The sequence below is a fragment of the Solanum dulcamara genome, chromosome 1 (assembly GCF_947179165.1).
Source record: "Solanum dulcamara chromosome 1, daSolDulc1.2, whole genome shotgun sequence".
Classification (NCBI taxonomy): domain Eukaryota; kingdom Viridiplantae; phylum Streptophyta; class Magnoliopsida; order Solanales; family Solanaceae; genus Solanum; species Solanum dulcamara.
In genome coordinates this window covers 10,813,528-10,826,201 of record NC_077237.1, presented here as the reverse complement: position 1 = coordinate 10,826,201, position 12,674 = coordinate 10,813,528, and the positions used below count along the sequence as shown (strand labels likewise).

General features: G+C 33.5%; 1 protein-coding gene across 4 annotated transcripts; it reads right to left on the bottom strand.

Moving 5' to 3' along the window:
- Positions 1–3,799: 3,799 nt before the first annotated feature.
- Positions 3,800–11,967, bottom strand: LOC129901653 (uncharacterized). 4 transcript variants are annotated; one of them, XM_055976902.1, is made up of 9 exons: positions 11,877–11,967; positions 8,941–9,160; positions 8,711–8,848; positions 8,322–8,533; positions 7,991–8,232; positions 7,666–7,912; positions 4,525–5,262; positions 4,188–4,313; positions 3,800–4,097 (listed from the first exon to the last, which is right to left on the bottom strand). In XM_055976902.1, exons 3-9 carry the CDS (start codon positions 8,832–8,834, stop codon positions 4,026–4,028), a joined length of 1,761 nt encoding a protein of 586 aa, XP_055832877.1. In that variant the 5' UTR covers positions 8,835–8,848; positions 8,941–9,160; positions 11,877–11,967; the 3' UTR covers positions 3,800–4,025. The 4 variants fall into 4 exon arrangements, with proteins under 4 accessions (XP_055832877.1, XP_055832893.1, XP_055832881.1 ...); XM_055976918.1 differs by having other exon boundaries at positions 4,188–4,286; XM_055976906.1 differs by having other exon boundaries at positions 9,096–9,160.
- Between the last annotated feature and the right edge of the window lie 707 nt (positions 11,968–12,674).

Sequence of the window (12,674 nt, the reverse complement as noted above, 5' to 3'; positions counted from 1 at the left end):
TATGGTTCTTACACGACGCGAATCTCACAAAATTCCTTTAAAGTTTTGTATGGAATATGATTGGTGATAATAACTAAAGGGAGAATACAAAAGTAGTAGTAGAAGAAGATGATGATATGACTAACAAAACAAATGTAACCTTTTGATAAAAATGTTAGAGAAGTTTTAATTCTCTTTGTCCATTTAGCCGGCAAATATTTATTCATGGAATAATGTAAAAAAATGTCATTTTCTTTTATTTCTTTGCTTTCAACGTCATGGAAAAATTAATATAGTTATTATGAATTGTGTCCATGATTAATATCGAGGTTCTTTCTGTTTTCTCAAGGAAGTTTACTCTTGTTTTTGGAGATACATTTTTTGTTTAGTTTATAATAAACTAAAAACTTTTGGCAAGTAGAGCCTAGTTAAATTATATTTTATCTAAACATATCCAAAAAGATGCATAATGTTCAAATTTGGAGCAATCAAAATTAAAGGATACAAGTAGAACCTAGTCAAATTATATTATATACAATCTACTCTAAGTACAAGCCAAATGGCAAAACATTGAAGTAATTAATCAAAGATTTTTTGAATTCAATCCCTTTAATTCATCGAGTCGTAAACTTTGATTACTAAACTCAAAATTGGTGATTTACGTCCATTGCCTCGAAACTTACTTCTTACTTATATGTCAGGTAAAATGTGTAGCGTCTTTTAAAAAACTGCTACCTAACAAGAGTAATTGCTTGCATATTCCTAACAATGAGTTATTTGATCATTTCTGTTAAAAGAATGAAAAAAGTTTCACATTGATGACTGGTCTCTTTATAATTAAGGCTTTCGAACAATATTTTTCTTTTTGAACTAACTTTTGAGTGTGAGTTAGGCGCATGCAAGATCTATTTTTTTACATAATATCAGCACAAGATTATCTAAGGTCCAAGTATCACGCTATTTTTGTACAGTAACTTATGAAAAAGTATAATTCTTATTTATATAAGAGGTCAAATGTTCTAATTTTGATAGCCATAATTTTACAACTTTTTAAATAAATCTGGCATGCTACATTAGTTTTTAAAAACGAACTCAGTTGGGTTCAAACTTGTTTTAAAAGGAAAAGATATTAAGCTTTAAACGCTGACACCATATGTGAGAAACTTTTTTCATTCTTAAATAGTTTCAAAATTATTTGATAAATTCAACACAAGGCATTAGTTGTTTCAAAATTATTTGATACTAGATATAGATAATATTTAAGATATTATTTCCTTCGTTTTAATTTGTTTGTCCTACTTTTTAAAAAAAATCTATTTCATAAGAATGTCTCTTTTTTTTTTAGTAATTTCTTAATTTCAACTTTACACAAAATTCAAAAATCTTCTATATTTTTTTAAAACTTTATAATAAATCAAAATAAAATAAACAAATTGAAAGAATGGGAGTAGGACTTTTCTCTAGGTCAGCAGCTAGGAGGAGACTTTGCATCCTCACCTTAGAAACATAAATTCCAGAATTATCAGTTAAATATGACCAATACTGTATATAATTAATTTTTATACGTAAGATAAAACTATGTATAATAGATTCTTATGATTCAATTCTTCTCGAGATTCCATATATAACAAAGGTTATTAATGTACCCAACACACTCTTGATATGAAAGAAACCTCCGCCATAGAGAAGAGATCGAAAGTCTGAGATGCTCCTTTTTATATATAATTAATTTAGTGTCAACTCCTCTAATGATTGGAATAATAGAAAAAGTTATGCCCGGCAAATAGAGCATATATTGGCATTTAACGGTATGCATAAATGTTACTCCTTTTATTTTAATTTGATTGTCCTGTTTTAACTTGATACGGAGTGTAAAAAAATAAAAATAAAAACGTTTGAATCATGGATATAGCCCACGTATAAAAAATAAATATTAAAAGTTAGGATCGTTTTCTTTGATAGTTCTTAAAGATTTGTTTATTCTTACCCTATATTTTTAAAATGTAAGGTAATTTACTTAAAACGGTAAAGGCCTGAATTTTTTTGTTAATAATCCTTCAAGTATTTTTTTTTAATACTGTGTATGTTTTTTTTAAAAAAAATATATAAAAGTGAATTTAAATCTTGTGTTCTTACGTGAACAATGACACTAATTTCAAGAATCTCATAATTCCACAATTTTTATTTATGTTTTACTTTTTAAAAAATAATTTAAAATGTAAAATAAAATATAAAATATTAAAGATCCCTAACCTTTAATATTTAATTTTGTACACGTGGGCTATATCCATTGAACCACTGAGAAATAATATATAAAATAATAATGGAGGGGATCCTTTTCCCGGGGGCGGATCTACGTTGATTGCAGGGGTGCCACGCCGTGGTCTCGATTGAAAACATGTATATACATGTGTATTTATATATATATACATGGCAACCCTTAGCAATAATGAGCCTTGTGGTGTCAGTGGTTAAAACTCAGATTTACCACCGTAGAGATGCAAGTTTGAGCCCTGTTGTGGGGTATATTTTCTTGAAACTTTTTTTCTTATACAAGACATGGTACCGAATTTATTGTAAATTTTTTTGTAAATAAGTAGATTAGAACTCAAGACCTCTTGTAAGTAAAATCTTAACTAAATCAACAGCATAAGTTAGAGCCCGTTTGGATTGGCTGAAAAAAAGTAGCTTTTAAGTCAAAAAAATAAAAAGTCAAACTAAAATGACTTTCAGAAAATAAAAAGTAGGGCGAGTCTTACTTTTGATTTTTAACTTTTTTTAAGTCATTTTAAACTTATTTTAAGTTATTTTTAACTTTGCCAAACACTCTCAAAAGCTAAAAATGATTTAAAAAGTAGATTTGATCAACTTTTAAGTCGATCCAAACATTCTCTAAATTATGTATACAAATTTTATTAATAAAAAAATATGACATTCGTTTTTGGCACTAAGGAAAAAATATGTTTCCACCACCAACTTTATAACTAAATGATAAATTTTTTGAATAAATATTATTCATTTATTGGATCCCCACATCGGTTCACTTTGTAAAGTGTGTGTATTTGATAGTTTGTAGTAATAGTATGTAATTGAAAATATTGAGGGAAATTTTTAGATATGACAAACTTTTAAAGTATAATTACTCCATATGAGTATAGTTTTCCTAATTACTTATAACGGCAAACATAAATTTTGTCATTATACAAATGTTGTAGCGAATTATACAATCGTTATATCCACAAATTATTTGTATATCAAAATATATAAATACTGATATACATATGTATTTGTATATCTAGCAAGCGAGATTGAGAGAGAGGAGGCGAGAGGCGAGCGAGATCGAGAGAGGAGGGATTGTATATGTATATCTGTCGAATTGTATATGTATATTTGTCAAAAAAATTGTATAATGGTAACTGATATACATATATATTGTATATCTGGCAACGAGATTTGCCATACCGAGTAAATATGTTTGGTGCAAGCTGTAATTATTTTAAACTATACCCATACCACATAATATAGTAGTAAGGTTTGCCATACCACGTAATTTTCTCAAATATTTATTTACATAAAGAACATGGAGGTATGCCATTTTAACTAATGTATCGCCTGAAATGCTCTAATATCTTATTTAAGAACTATGATTGAATTATTTGATAAGATTACATAAGAGTTGAGAAAATTTTAATTGCTTTAACAAATTGCGCAACTTTTATGTTTATGAGAATAAATCCAACTTAAAAAATTCAAATTGCATGTCCAAGCAAAACTTGTTGCGCTCGATATGAAAGTAGTACAAAATCCTTGCCTTAGATGGTGAAGGCAATGAGAAGCCTAAATTAAGGCTATATTACATAATAACAATACAAGTGTCTATAATCACAAGATTGTTTTAAAACTTTTTATGAACAATTTAGAACATCATGTTTACTTTCAACTGATCAAGAATTTAATCCTCGAGCTGAGGAGAATTTTCTTCTGTTATGGTATTCATACTATCTGTTCAAGATTCTACAGTTCGTTATTTAACGAACTCGCTGAGGCTAACACTGTCCCGAATCGTTAACAGGTCGCAAAATGGTCTGTCCAAGATCAAATGGTCCCAAAGAGTCTTCCTGCAAAGCATAGGAATGGAGTAGGTTTTCTACTGTGGACAAGAAGAAAAATTTCAGATGGGACAAGCAAAGTGAAAAGGCGGAAAGTACCCATTTGATGCCACCCTTTAGCCCAAGGCTGCTGTCTTCATTGGAAACACCCCGTGAACGAGAAAAGAGGTTTGTCTTTGGTTGCTGAGATGATTGATCCTGTGCAACCACACTTCGAGTTCTGCGCTGTAATAATATCAGAATATATAAGAAATCGTCAATCCTTCCACGAGAATATCACAAAGTCATGTAATAGTGAAGCAGCAAGCAAGTTCAGGAAGCTCCAAACTTAGAGTGGATCCTTAATCGGAAGCAGTATTATCAAAAGCCAAAACTAATGATGGTCAAAAATAAGCTATTTGAAACTGAAAACCAGAAAAGATTACAGCAAACAAACCTCAGCAGCATTAGAGGATGATGGAATTCTGAAAGATTTTGACTTGTCAGAACCAGCTGTTCCGCACAAAGTTGTGGCATTTTCATTTCCTGATGAATCTTTACGCACTGGAAATGCATGACATGTCTCTTCAGCATCCAAGATAGACGAGTGCAATTCATGAGGTGATGACTTTGAAATTTCAGGGTGTGAATTAATGCATGCAGCAACAAACGAATCAACCGAGCTTGGTTTGTCCTCACTTCTTTGGTCATGTTTTTTTAATTTCTCCAGCAGGGACACCTCAGACAGAAATCCTCCAATGCTCAAGTTAGTGAGATTAAAATCCCATGAAAATTTTGACTCAATGTGGTGGCCACACTCTGATGTTTCCTTCAATCCAGATGTTTCTTTTGAAGCTAAATTGAAATCACTAATCTTTCCCTGAGAAGATGCTTCAGAAAGGAAGTTTCCTGTGCTAAAATAGGAACTAAATGGCGGTGGCTGCAATTCCACTCTGTTCTCTTGTTTCATTTCAGTAGACATCTTACCCTGCAAAGACACTTCAGACAGCAAAGCTCCAATACTAATATCAGAAACTAACTGGATTGGCTGCAAATCCAATTTATTTTCTAAGTTGCTGATCTTTCCTGGCATAGATGCCTCAGAAAACAATCCTCCAATGCTTAGGTTGGTCAAAATATCATTCCAGGGATTTTCCATCTTTGAAAGGACATTTTGCTTTCTTATCTCATCAACCTGGAAAGGAGTATCAAGGACTGAATTTTAAGATATCTATAGCATTCTCCACTAGTAAAAATGTACACCTACGTCCTTTGAGAGGAATCACCTCTACGGACTAAAACAATAGTTGGAGCAGTCCTAGAACACATCAAATATAATCACAGAGGGTAGGGTAGGGGTGACCAAACTGATCTTAGCCCCTCATATGTGGTAAGGGAACCACACTCTCCAGCTTTTGTGGCAATAAGTTTGGAAGGCAATTTTAACAGTTAATAATCCATATTTATCCTATAAAGAATGTTAATATGTTTATGCACAAATCTCGAGCACTGAGTATTCCCCATATTATCACTACAGCAGTTCGCTTGACCTACCACGGCCTACAGGTTAAGTAAACATGTTGTATCCTAGATTGGTTCTGTTGTCAGTTCATGGCTCACGCAGATTGCAAACAGCTTGCAGGACAAGCATATCAATTTCAGATTCAGAAGATCCAAAACACTAGAGTATTTTCAGGAACAAACTCTCCAATTGGCAGGTATCACAATCCACTTTGATATGCCTACTTATCAAACAAAAAAAAGGTCCACCTTGTTAAGCATCAATACAGGGGTAGAGGAGAAAAGGTATATCTTTTATTGTGTCTGCCAATAATTTTAAGGCATGGATTTTAAACTGAAATAAGAATATAAGAAGTTAATGTTAGATTTAAGTTTTAATGATGAAAATGAAAAGGTTAAATGAATTGTGCAACTACTAATCTGCTCTGGGAAGAGTATGAGAAGTTCTTAATAATGATGCCATAAGGGGTCGGTCAACGAGAACCAGAAGGAAGAAAAATCAACCAAAGAAGTGTGGGAAAGCCGAACTGAGACAATGAAGAAAGAGCTCAAAAGAAATCAGAGGAGATAAAAAGAGCAGCCCAAGACAAGATGAATGAGTCCAGCCCAACCTCTAATCAAGATAGAAAACGTTACGCGTGGAAGAAACAAGGACAGATCAAAGGAAGAGAGGCCCAGGAGTTCGGAAGAAATAAAATCAGAAGCCCAAGACTTAAATTGAAGACAGCCAAGAATTCAACAAGGTGATCAAGAAAGAAGTCTTGACTCAAATAATCGGCATTAAAGTAATGCCGAAGGAATTAAAAATCCCTTGGGTTACTCAACAGGAAGCCCCTACCACTGGTCCACTTGGGAACACTCAGCTGCATTCAACATGCATCAAGTCTCAAAGAAAGAAGTTCAACAGCTACAAACCAAAGCATCTATAAATTCAAAAGCCAGAGCAGAATAAAAATACAGCTCTTTGATTCAAAAACATTCTTTCTTGTTTTTTCTCAAGCACTACACTCGTGTAAAAAAATTGTAAGTGTACCTAAAGAAAAAAAAGGAGAGAACTGTATGTGTTTGGTACGAAGGAAAATATTTTCCATTGAAAATGTTTTGTTGAAAAATAAGTGGGTTTCTTCCTTATTTTTTAGTATTTGGTAAGTAAGCAAAAAAATATTATCCCAAGAGCATTTATATATAATCTAGCAAAACACTATGTGGGAGGGTGGGGTAGGGAGTGGGGGTGGAATGGTCAAGGGGTGGGGATTGGAGATGTTGGGTAGGTGGGGAGGAGACGATGAATTTGAAATGTTACTTACGAAACTTGTTTTCCCTACTTTCATTAGAGAATTCATTTTCCTCATTTTTAATGAGCTTCTTTTCCTAGAGAAAATATTTTCCAAAATATTTTGACCGACCAAACATTAGAAAATTGGAAAATCTTCTGTCATTTTACATTCAGTAAATAAATTATCTGTTCTTATCTCTATTTTCTTGTTCTAAATATTAAGTTAATACTTATCTATCTAATCTGTAATATGTGCAAAATCTGTACCTAGACTTAGCTGACTAATCCTGCGATAAGTCGACTAAATTTTTAATCAGGCCACTGCCACCCCCCACCCCTCTCTCTCCCCCCGTGTGCTTCTGGTTAAGAGAGAGGGGCATCCTGAGCACACATTTCCAGGAAATTGGAAAACTAAAGATAACTTGACATGACAAACAAAGGATGTGCCTATCAAACATCTGTATTTTAATAGAGTATACCTACAAATACATACATACATGGAGAAAATACTAAACTGAAAAATCTGTAATGAGGTGCATCTAATGCTTTGGGCACTAATTTACGAATTAATGAAAGCTTTTGCGCTGGCATATCTAGCAGTATCAGTAGAACTGCCAGATTCCCACTATCACAGGATATAAGGGGCAGCATTATTTTTCATTATGTTCAACTTTTCAGCATAAGTTCCTAACTGAGAAAACTGAAATCAGCAAAAAGCCTAAACGGCTTCAGATTGGATGACTGAAAAGATTTACAGAACAAGAGACTAAGCGAAGGAACCAGACAGGCATAATAACTTACCATGTGATCAGCCGGTATGTTCAAAGCCATATTCTGATTCTCAGTTACATTTGCATGCTCATTTTTGCAGATTGGTTTAATAAGCTCTTCATTTTTCAACTTAGCTCCCTCCACTTTGTCATTTGCTGTGTCCATTGCAGCAGCAAAGATTCTCTTAATACCCCTTGATTGTGAATGCATACCAGAGGGCAGGGAGATATCAGGTACCTCAAAAGCTTTGAGCTTCAGATCAGAAAACCAGTCATACCTAGAAAATTCGAGACAAATTAATACATTTCGATTGAAGAGCTATATGCTAAAAAATGAAATCAGACCAGTCTAAAACCTTAAGCGAAAAATGGCAGGACCTCCTATTGCTGCATACACTTCTCCCGCAGAAATATTGGTATCTTTAGAGCTCCATCGTTTCTGTGATGCTATGTTTTCTGTATTAGTATCATAGGGGAATAGAAGGAGCTCCCCTAACCCCAAACTCGAAGAACTCCACTTTGTATTAAGGTGCTTAATCACTGATGATATCTTCTTCTGAGCACTTAAAGTGAGTTCCTGGAATGGGTTGCAGCCATCCTACCAGAAATACCAAAACAATTAAAAGTTATTCCTGGTGCATTTTATGCAGAGTTCTCTTCTTTTAATGCATCAATTCATTGTTATACCTTCTCCAATCTCTGTCGGGTACTTTTATTTATTGGAAAAAGCTGTAGCTTAATCTTCTTATAAGAATCAAGCTGTTGACTCCTTTCTGCAGCATCTCCTTTTGTTACAGGGGAACATGTCATCCTTCCTGGAAGCTTTTGACAAGATACCTTAGCAGCTTGTACGGGCAAAATCATATCATTCTCCCCAGCCGAACGATTTCTACATTCCCCTGGGAAGAACACAAGAAATGGCACATCCGCAGTTCAGAGACAAGCCAAACAAAAGTGAAACTCAATCCGAACACTCAACATACAGCTACCAAACTCCCGGATCATACAACTAATGCAAACGTAAATGAGTTGGAGAATGAAAACAACCGTCTACAAATTCATGTCAGCTGCCTAACCTGCTACTTTCAGATTCTGTCGACCAATCCTACATGTTGCTTTCTTTAATGCAACAATCTCCTTGTCACTGTATTTTTCATGAACATCACCTATCTTCCTCTTCATAGATCGGCTAGATTTCATGGCAGCTTGCTCTTCTGCAAAAGAAATTCAATGGCTGAGTATTGCCATTTAATTTTACTTCAGAAACTTCATTCATGTCAGTCAACAAATCTTTTCTCTATATTACATGTCATTATCAAATCTTTAACAACAGCAGACTTGAAAAGTTCAGTTCCTATAGAAGCACCAAATGGTTAAATCAACGTCTACTTCTCGTAAAGTTGATCACTCCAAAAATATAAGGAACAGAAAAAGTCAAACGGTAAGCAATGAGTAATCAGCCTTGCAAGTGTCACCGCCCGTAAGTCTAGCAATGCTTCTTCTCATCTGGTTTTCCAAAGTCAAAACTGTAGCAATAGGTAAACAGAAGTCACAAATAGTTCCTTGAGCAACAAACGAAATAAGAACATAAATAAGGTATGGTAAGTATCTCTTTGTTGAACTTATGCACCAAACTTGCAAATGAATCATATTCTTCCTATCATTTTTTATTCTCACCAATACGAGTTCTCATAATCCAAATACTTTCTCCGCTAAAATGCAATATTGGGAAATAAACAATTAAGTATAAATAAGAGTTGTGGTAGGATGGATAATATTCATTCACCCTTAATCAAAGGTTTCGGGTTCGAGCCCTAGGTATGGAAAAGTTTCACATATCCTGTTAGAAAAAGAATATGCTTCTGAATTTCATGCCAACAGTTGGGGTTTCCAAGGTGTAATAAAACGCTTGGTATCAGAATTAAAAAAAAATACAGGATAAGGTCCAAGGATCCAACGGTTACATATACTTCAGCTGTGAAACTGGCATCTAGAACACTTTCAAGCCCATCAATCTTTTGACTAAAGCTTCTCAATTTAGAGGATGGAACTAAATCTTTAAATTTGCAAAGAGAGAACGATCTATCTAATATTAGTCAGTTTGCGCCTACCTCAACTAATTCCACGCGGTACATGCTACTTCCTACCAACACAAGTACTGGGTAATTCTATCCAATAAGGCTTGGACAAATAGGAAGAAATCAACTTGTGTTTTTGCCTCCGCTGGGATTTGAACCCGAGACCTCATGGTTCACAACCCACTTCATTGACCAATAGGCCACACCCTTGAGCATATAGCACACTTTTGCTCATTGAAATATTCTTGCTTTCTGTTTCCTCAAAAATTCTCCCATTTCCTTTTTAGAGCTCGTGTCACAAACTGTTAAATGTTGCTCTTACAAAGAGCTTGTTTTGTAACTGCCTCAGTATCAACTAGGCTAGACCAGAAATTTCTCTGCCCCCTATTTGATGTCTGGAATCATTCACCATTACTATCTAAGTCATTGTAAAATCCAGATGCAAAAGTTAAATCAGCCCAATAAAAATTGCACATCTCATACATTATAGAGTCGGGGTTTGAATTTAAATTGAAGGTCAGTAAAGCTTCAAGTACAGCTCTCTATTAATTGCCAAGGGTGAAGGAAAAGGGTTAAGTTAAATCTTGGGCTGATTGAAGTTAAAGTACTTCACAAACTCTTTCATGAGACCCAAATTCAAGATCAACCCTAAACCATGCCTGTCTTTGTTTCCTGCCTTAGCACACATTTCTGGCTTTGTTGAATTACCATATTCAGTAGAAAGAGAGAGAGTGTTGATTAACATTACTCTCATCATCCTAATTTACATGATGATCTTTCTATTTTAGAACGTCCTAAAACATCTGGCATTATTTTGTTTTGTGGCTAACATAGTTCTAAATCATTTTTCAAAAATTTCAAGAGTTCAAATTAATTTAACCATTCAAATTTTGACCTTTGATGTGATACTCTTCTCTATCAAACTAACTTGTCAACCACTATTACATGCAAGTTTGTTTCCAGTTAAACACTTCAAATAAATGGCAACGATCGAGTATATTAATTCTCAGTAGCATAAAACAAATTTCTTCTCCTTTTTCCTTATTTTTCGCACCTTCTTCCAGCTAAAGCGGAAGAAAGTACCAAACCTCTGTTCCATTTTTTTTAATGAAGCAAGATATAGAAAAACTGAATCACATCAATGGATTGAAACAACAGAGATATTCTCACACCAAATTCCAACTGAAACTCTGCCAATTCCCAAATCCCCAAATCCAGATTTATTTAAGGTCTATGAAACTAACTTTTCATCCAATGGATAGATTATCAACTATGTACCACAGGCATCAAATTTCTTCTCTTTCTGCTTAGTATTAAAGTGGAAAAAGGTACCAAATTCGTGTTTCATTTTTATAATGAAGCAAGATATAGCAAAACCGAATAACATCTATGGATTGAAACAACACAAATATTCTCACACCAAATTCCAACTGAAACTCTTCTAATTCACAAATCCCCAAATTCATATTGAAAGGCATAAGGTCAATCAAACTAACTTTTTCAGCTAAAGGATAGATTATCAACTAGGGATGGACCACAGACATCAAATTTCTTCTCTTTCAGCTTAATACTAAAGCAGAAAAAAGTACCAAACATATGTTTCATTTTTTTTATGAAGCAATATATAGCAAAACTAAATCACATCAAAATAGATTGAAACAACACACATATTCTCAAACCAAATTCCAATTAGAACTCCCCCAAATCCAGATTCAAAGGCATAAGGTCAATCAAACTACCTTTTCAGCTAAAGGAGGGCGCATCAACTATGAACCACAAACATCAATTTTTTTTCTCTTTCTGCTTAATTTTCTGTATCTTCTTCCATAAAAAGAAAAACAAACAGTGCTAGGGTTTTCTTAAAACAACAAAAAAGAGAACCGAATTTCCAAACACATACGAATTCTCGTATCTATTCCAATTGAACATCTTCCAATTCCGAAGTAGAAAGTTCAAATTCGATTAAAAAGTACTTTTTTTCTCTTGTTTAAGCACCAAATCAATAGAATACAAACAAATCAACAACGCAGATATAAACATTTCAATTCCGATTTCAAAATAAAAAATCTCAAAAAAATCGTCATTCAATAAATTCAAACTCCAAGCAGATTCATGAACGAAATTCAACTAAATAAAAAAGATTGGACAGAAAATTCATGCTTACCTGGAGATAAAAATAGTGAGCGGGAATGAGAGATTTTGAGAAAACAAGAACAAACTCAGCGCCTATATTTTTTATTTTGAATTTTTCCCCCTTTTTCTCGTACACTTATTTATACATGTGCATTTTGCAGTTTTTATTTATTTATTTATTTATTCACTTTTTTCTGTTCAGTTGGGCTTCTGCTGGTGTAGCATAGAGCCCAGACCATGTGGACAAGGTCTTATATAATGGCCCCAAAGATAGGGGTGTACATGGACCGGATTGGTTCGGATATTTTACAAATCAAACCAAACCATTTGTGTCGGGTTATTAAATTTATAAACCAAATCAAACTAATAAAAGTCAGGTTTTTCGATATCAATTTTTTTCGGGTTTTTCGGGTTTTTTCGGGTTTTTCGGGTTTTTTGGGTTTTTTCGGATTTTGTTGGGTTTCTCATAGTATCTAATAAAAAGCACAGAGCAGTGCTTCTTAAAAAGAGTTCTAGTACAAAATATCAACATATAAGATGGAGGCACAACACTGTTTGAAGTTTTAACTTTATAATATAACTTTATAAGATAAGTTTTTTTGTATATTATTTAGATGGGCTACTCAAGTCCAAATCTAAATGTAAGAAAGAAAACAAAAATTATGAAAATTTTTTTAAAAATATTTATAAATTACATTTTAATAAATATTTTTATGTATAACATAATTTAAAAGTAGTATATCTATAATCGGGTCGGTTTGGATTCAGTTTGACTTTTTTTAGTTAAAACCAAACCAACCCTATAATGGTCGGGTTTTTTTTTCAAACA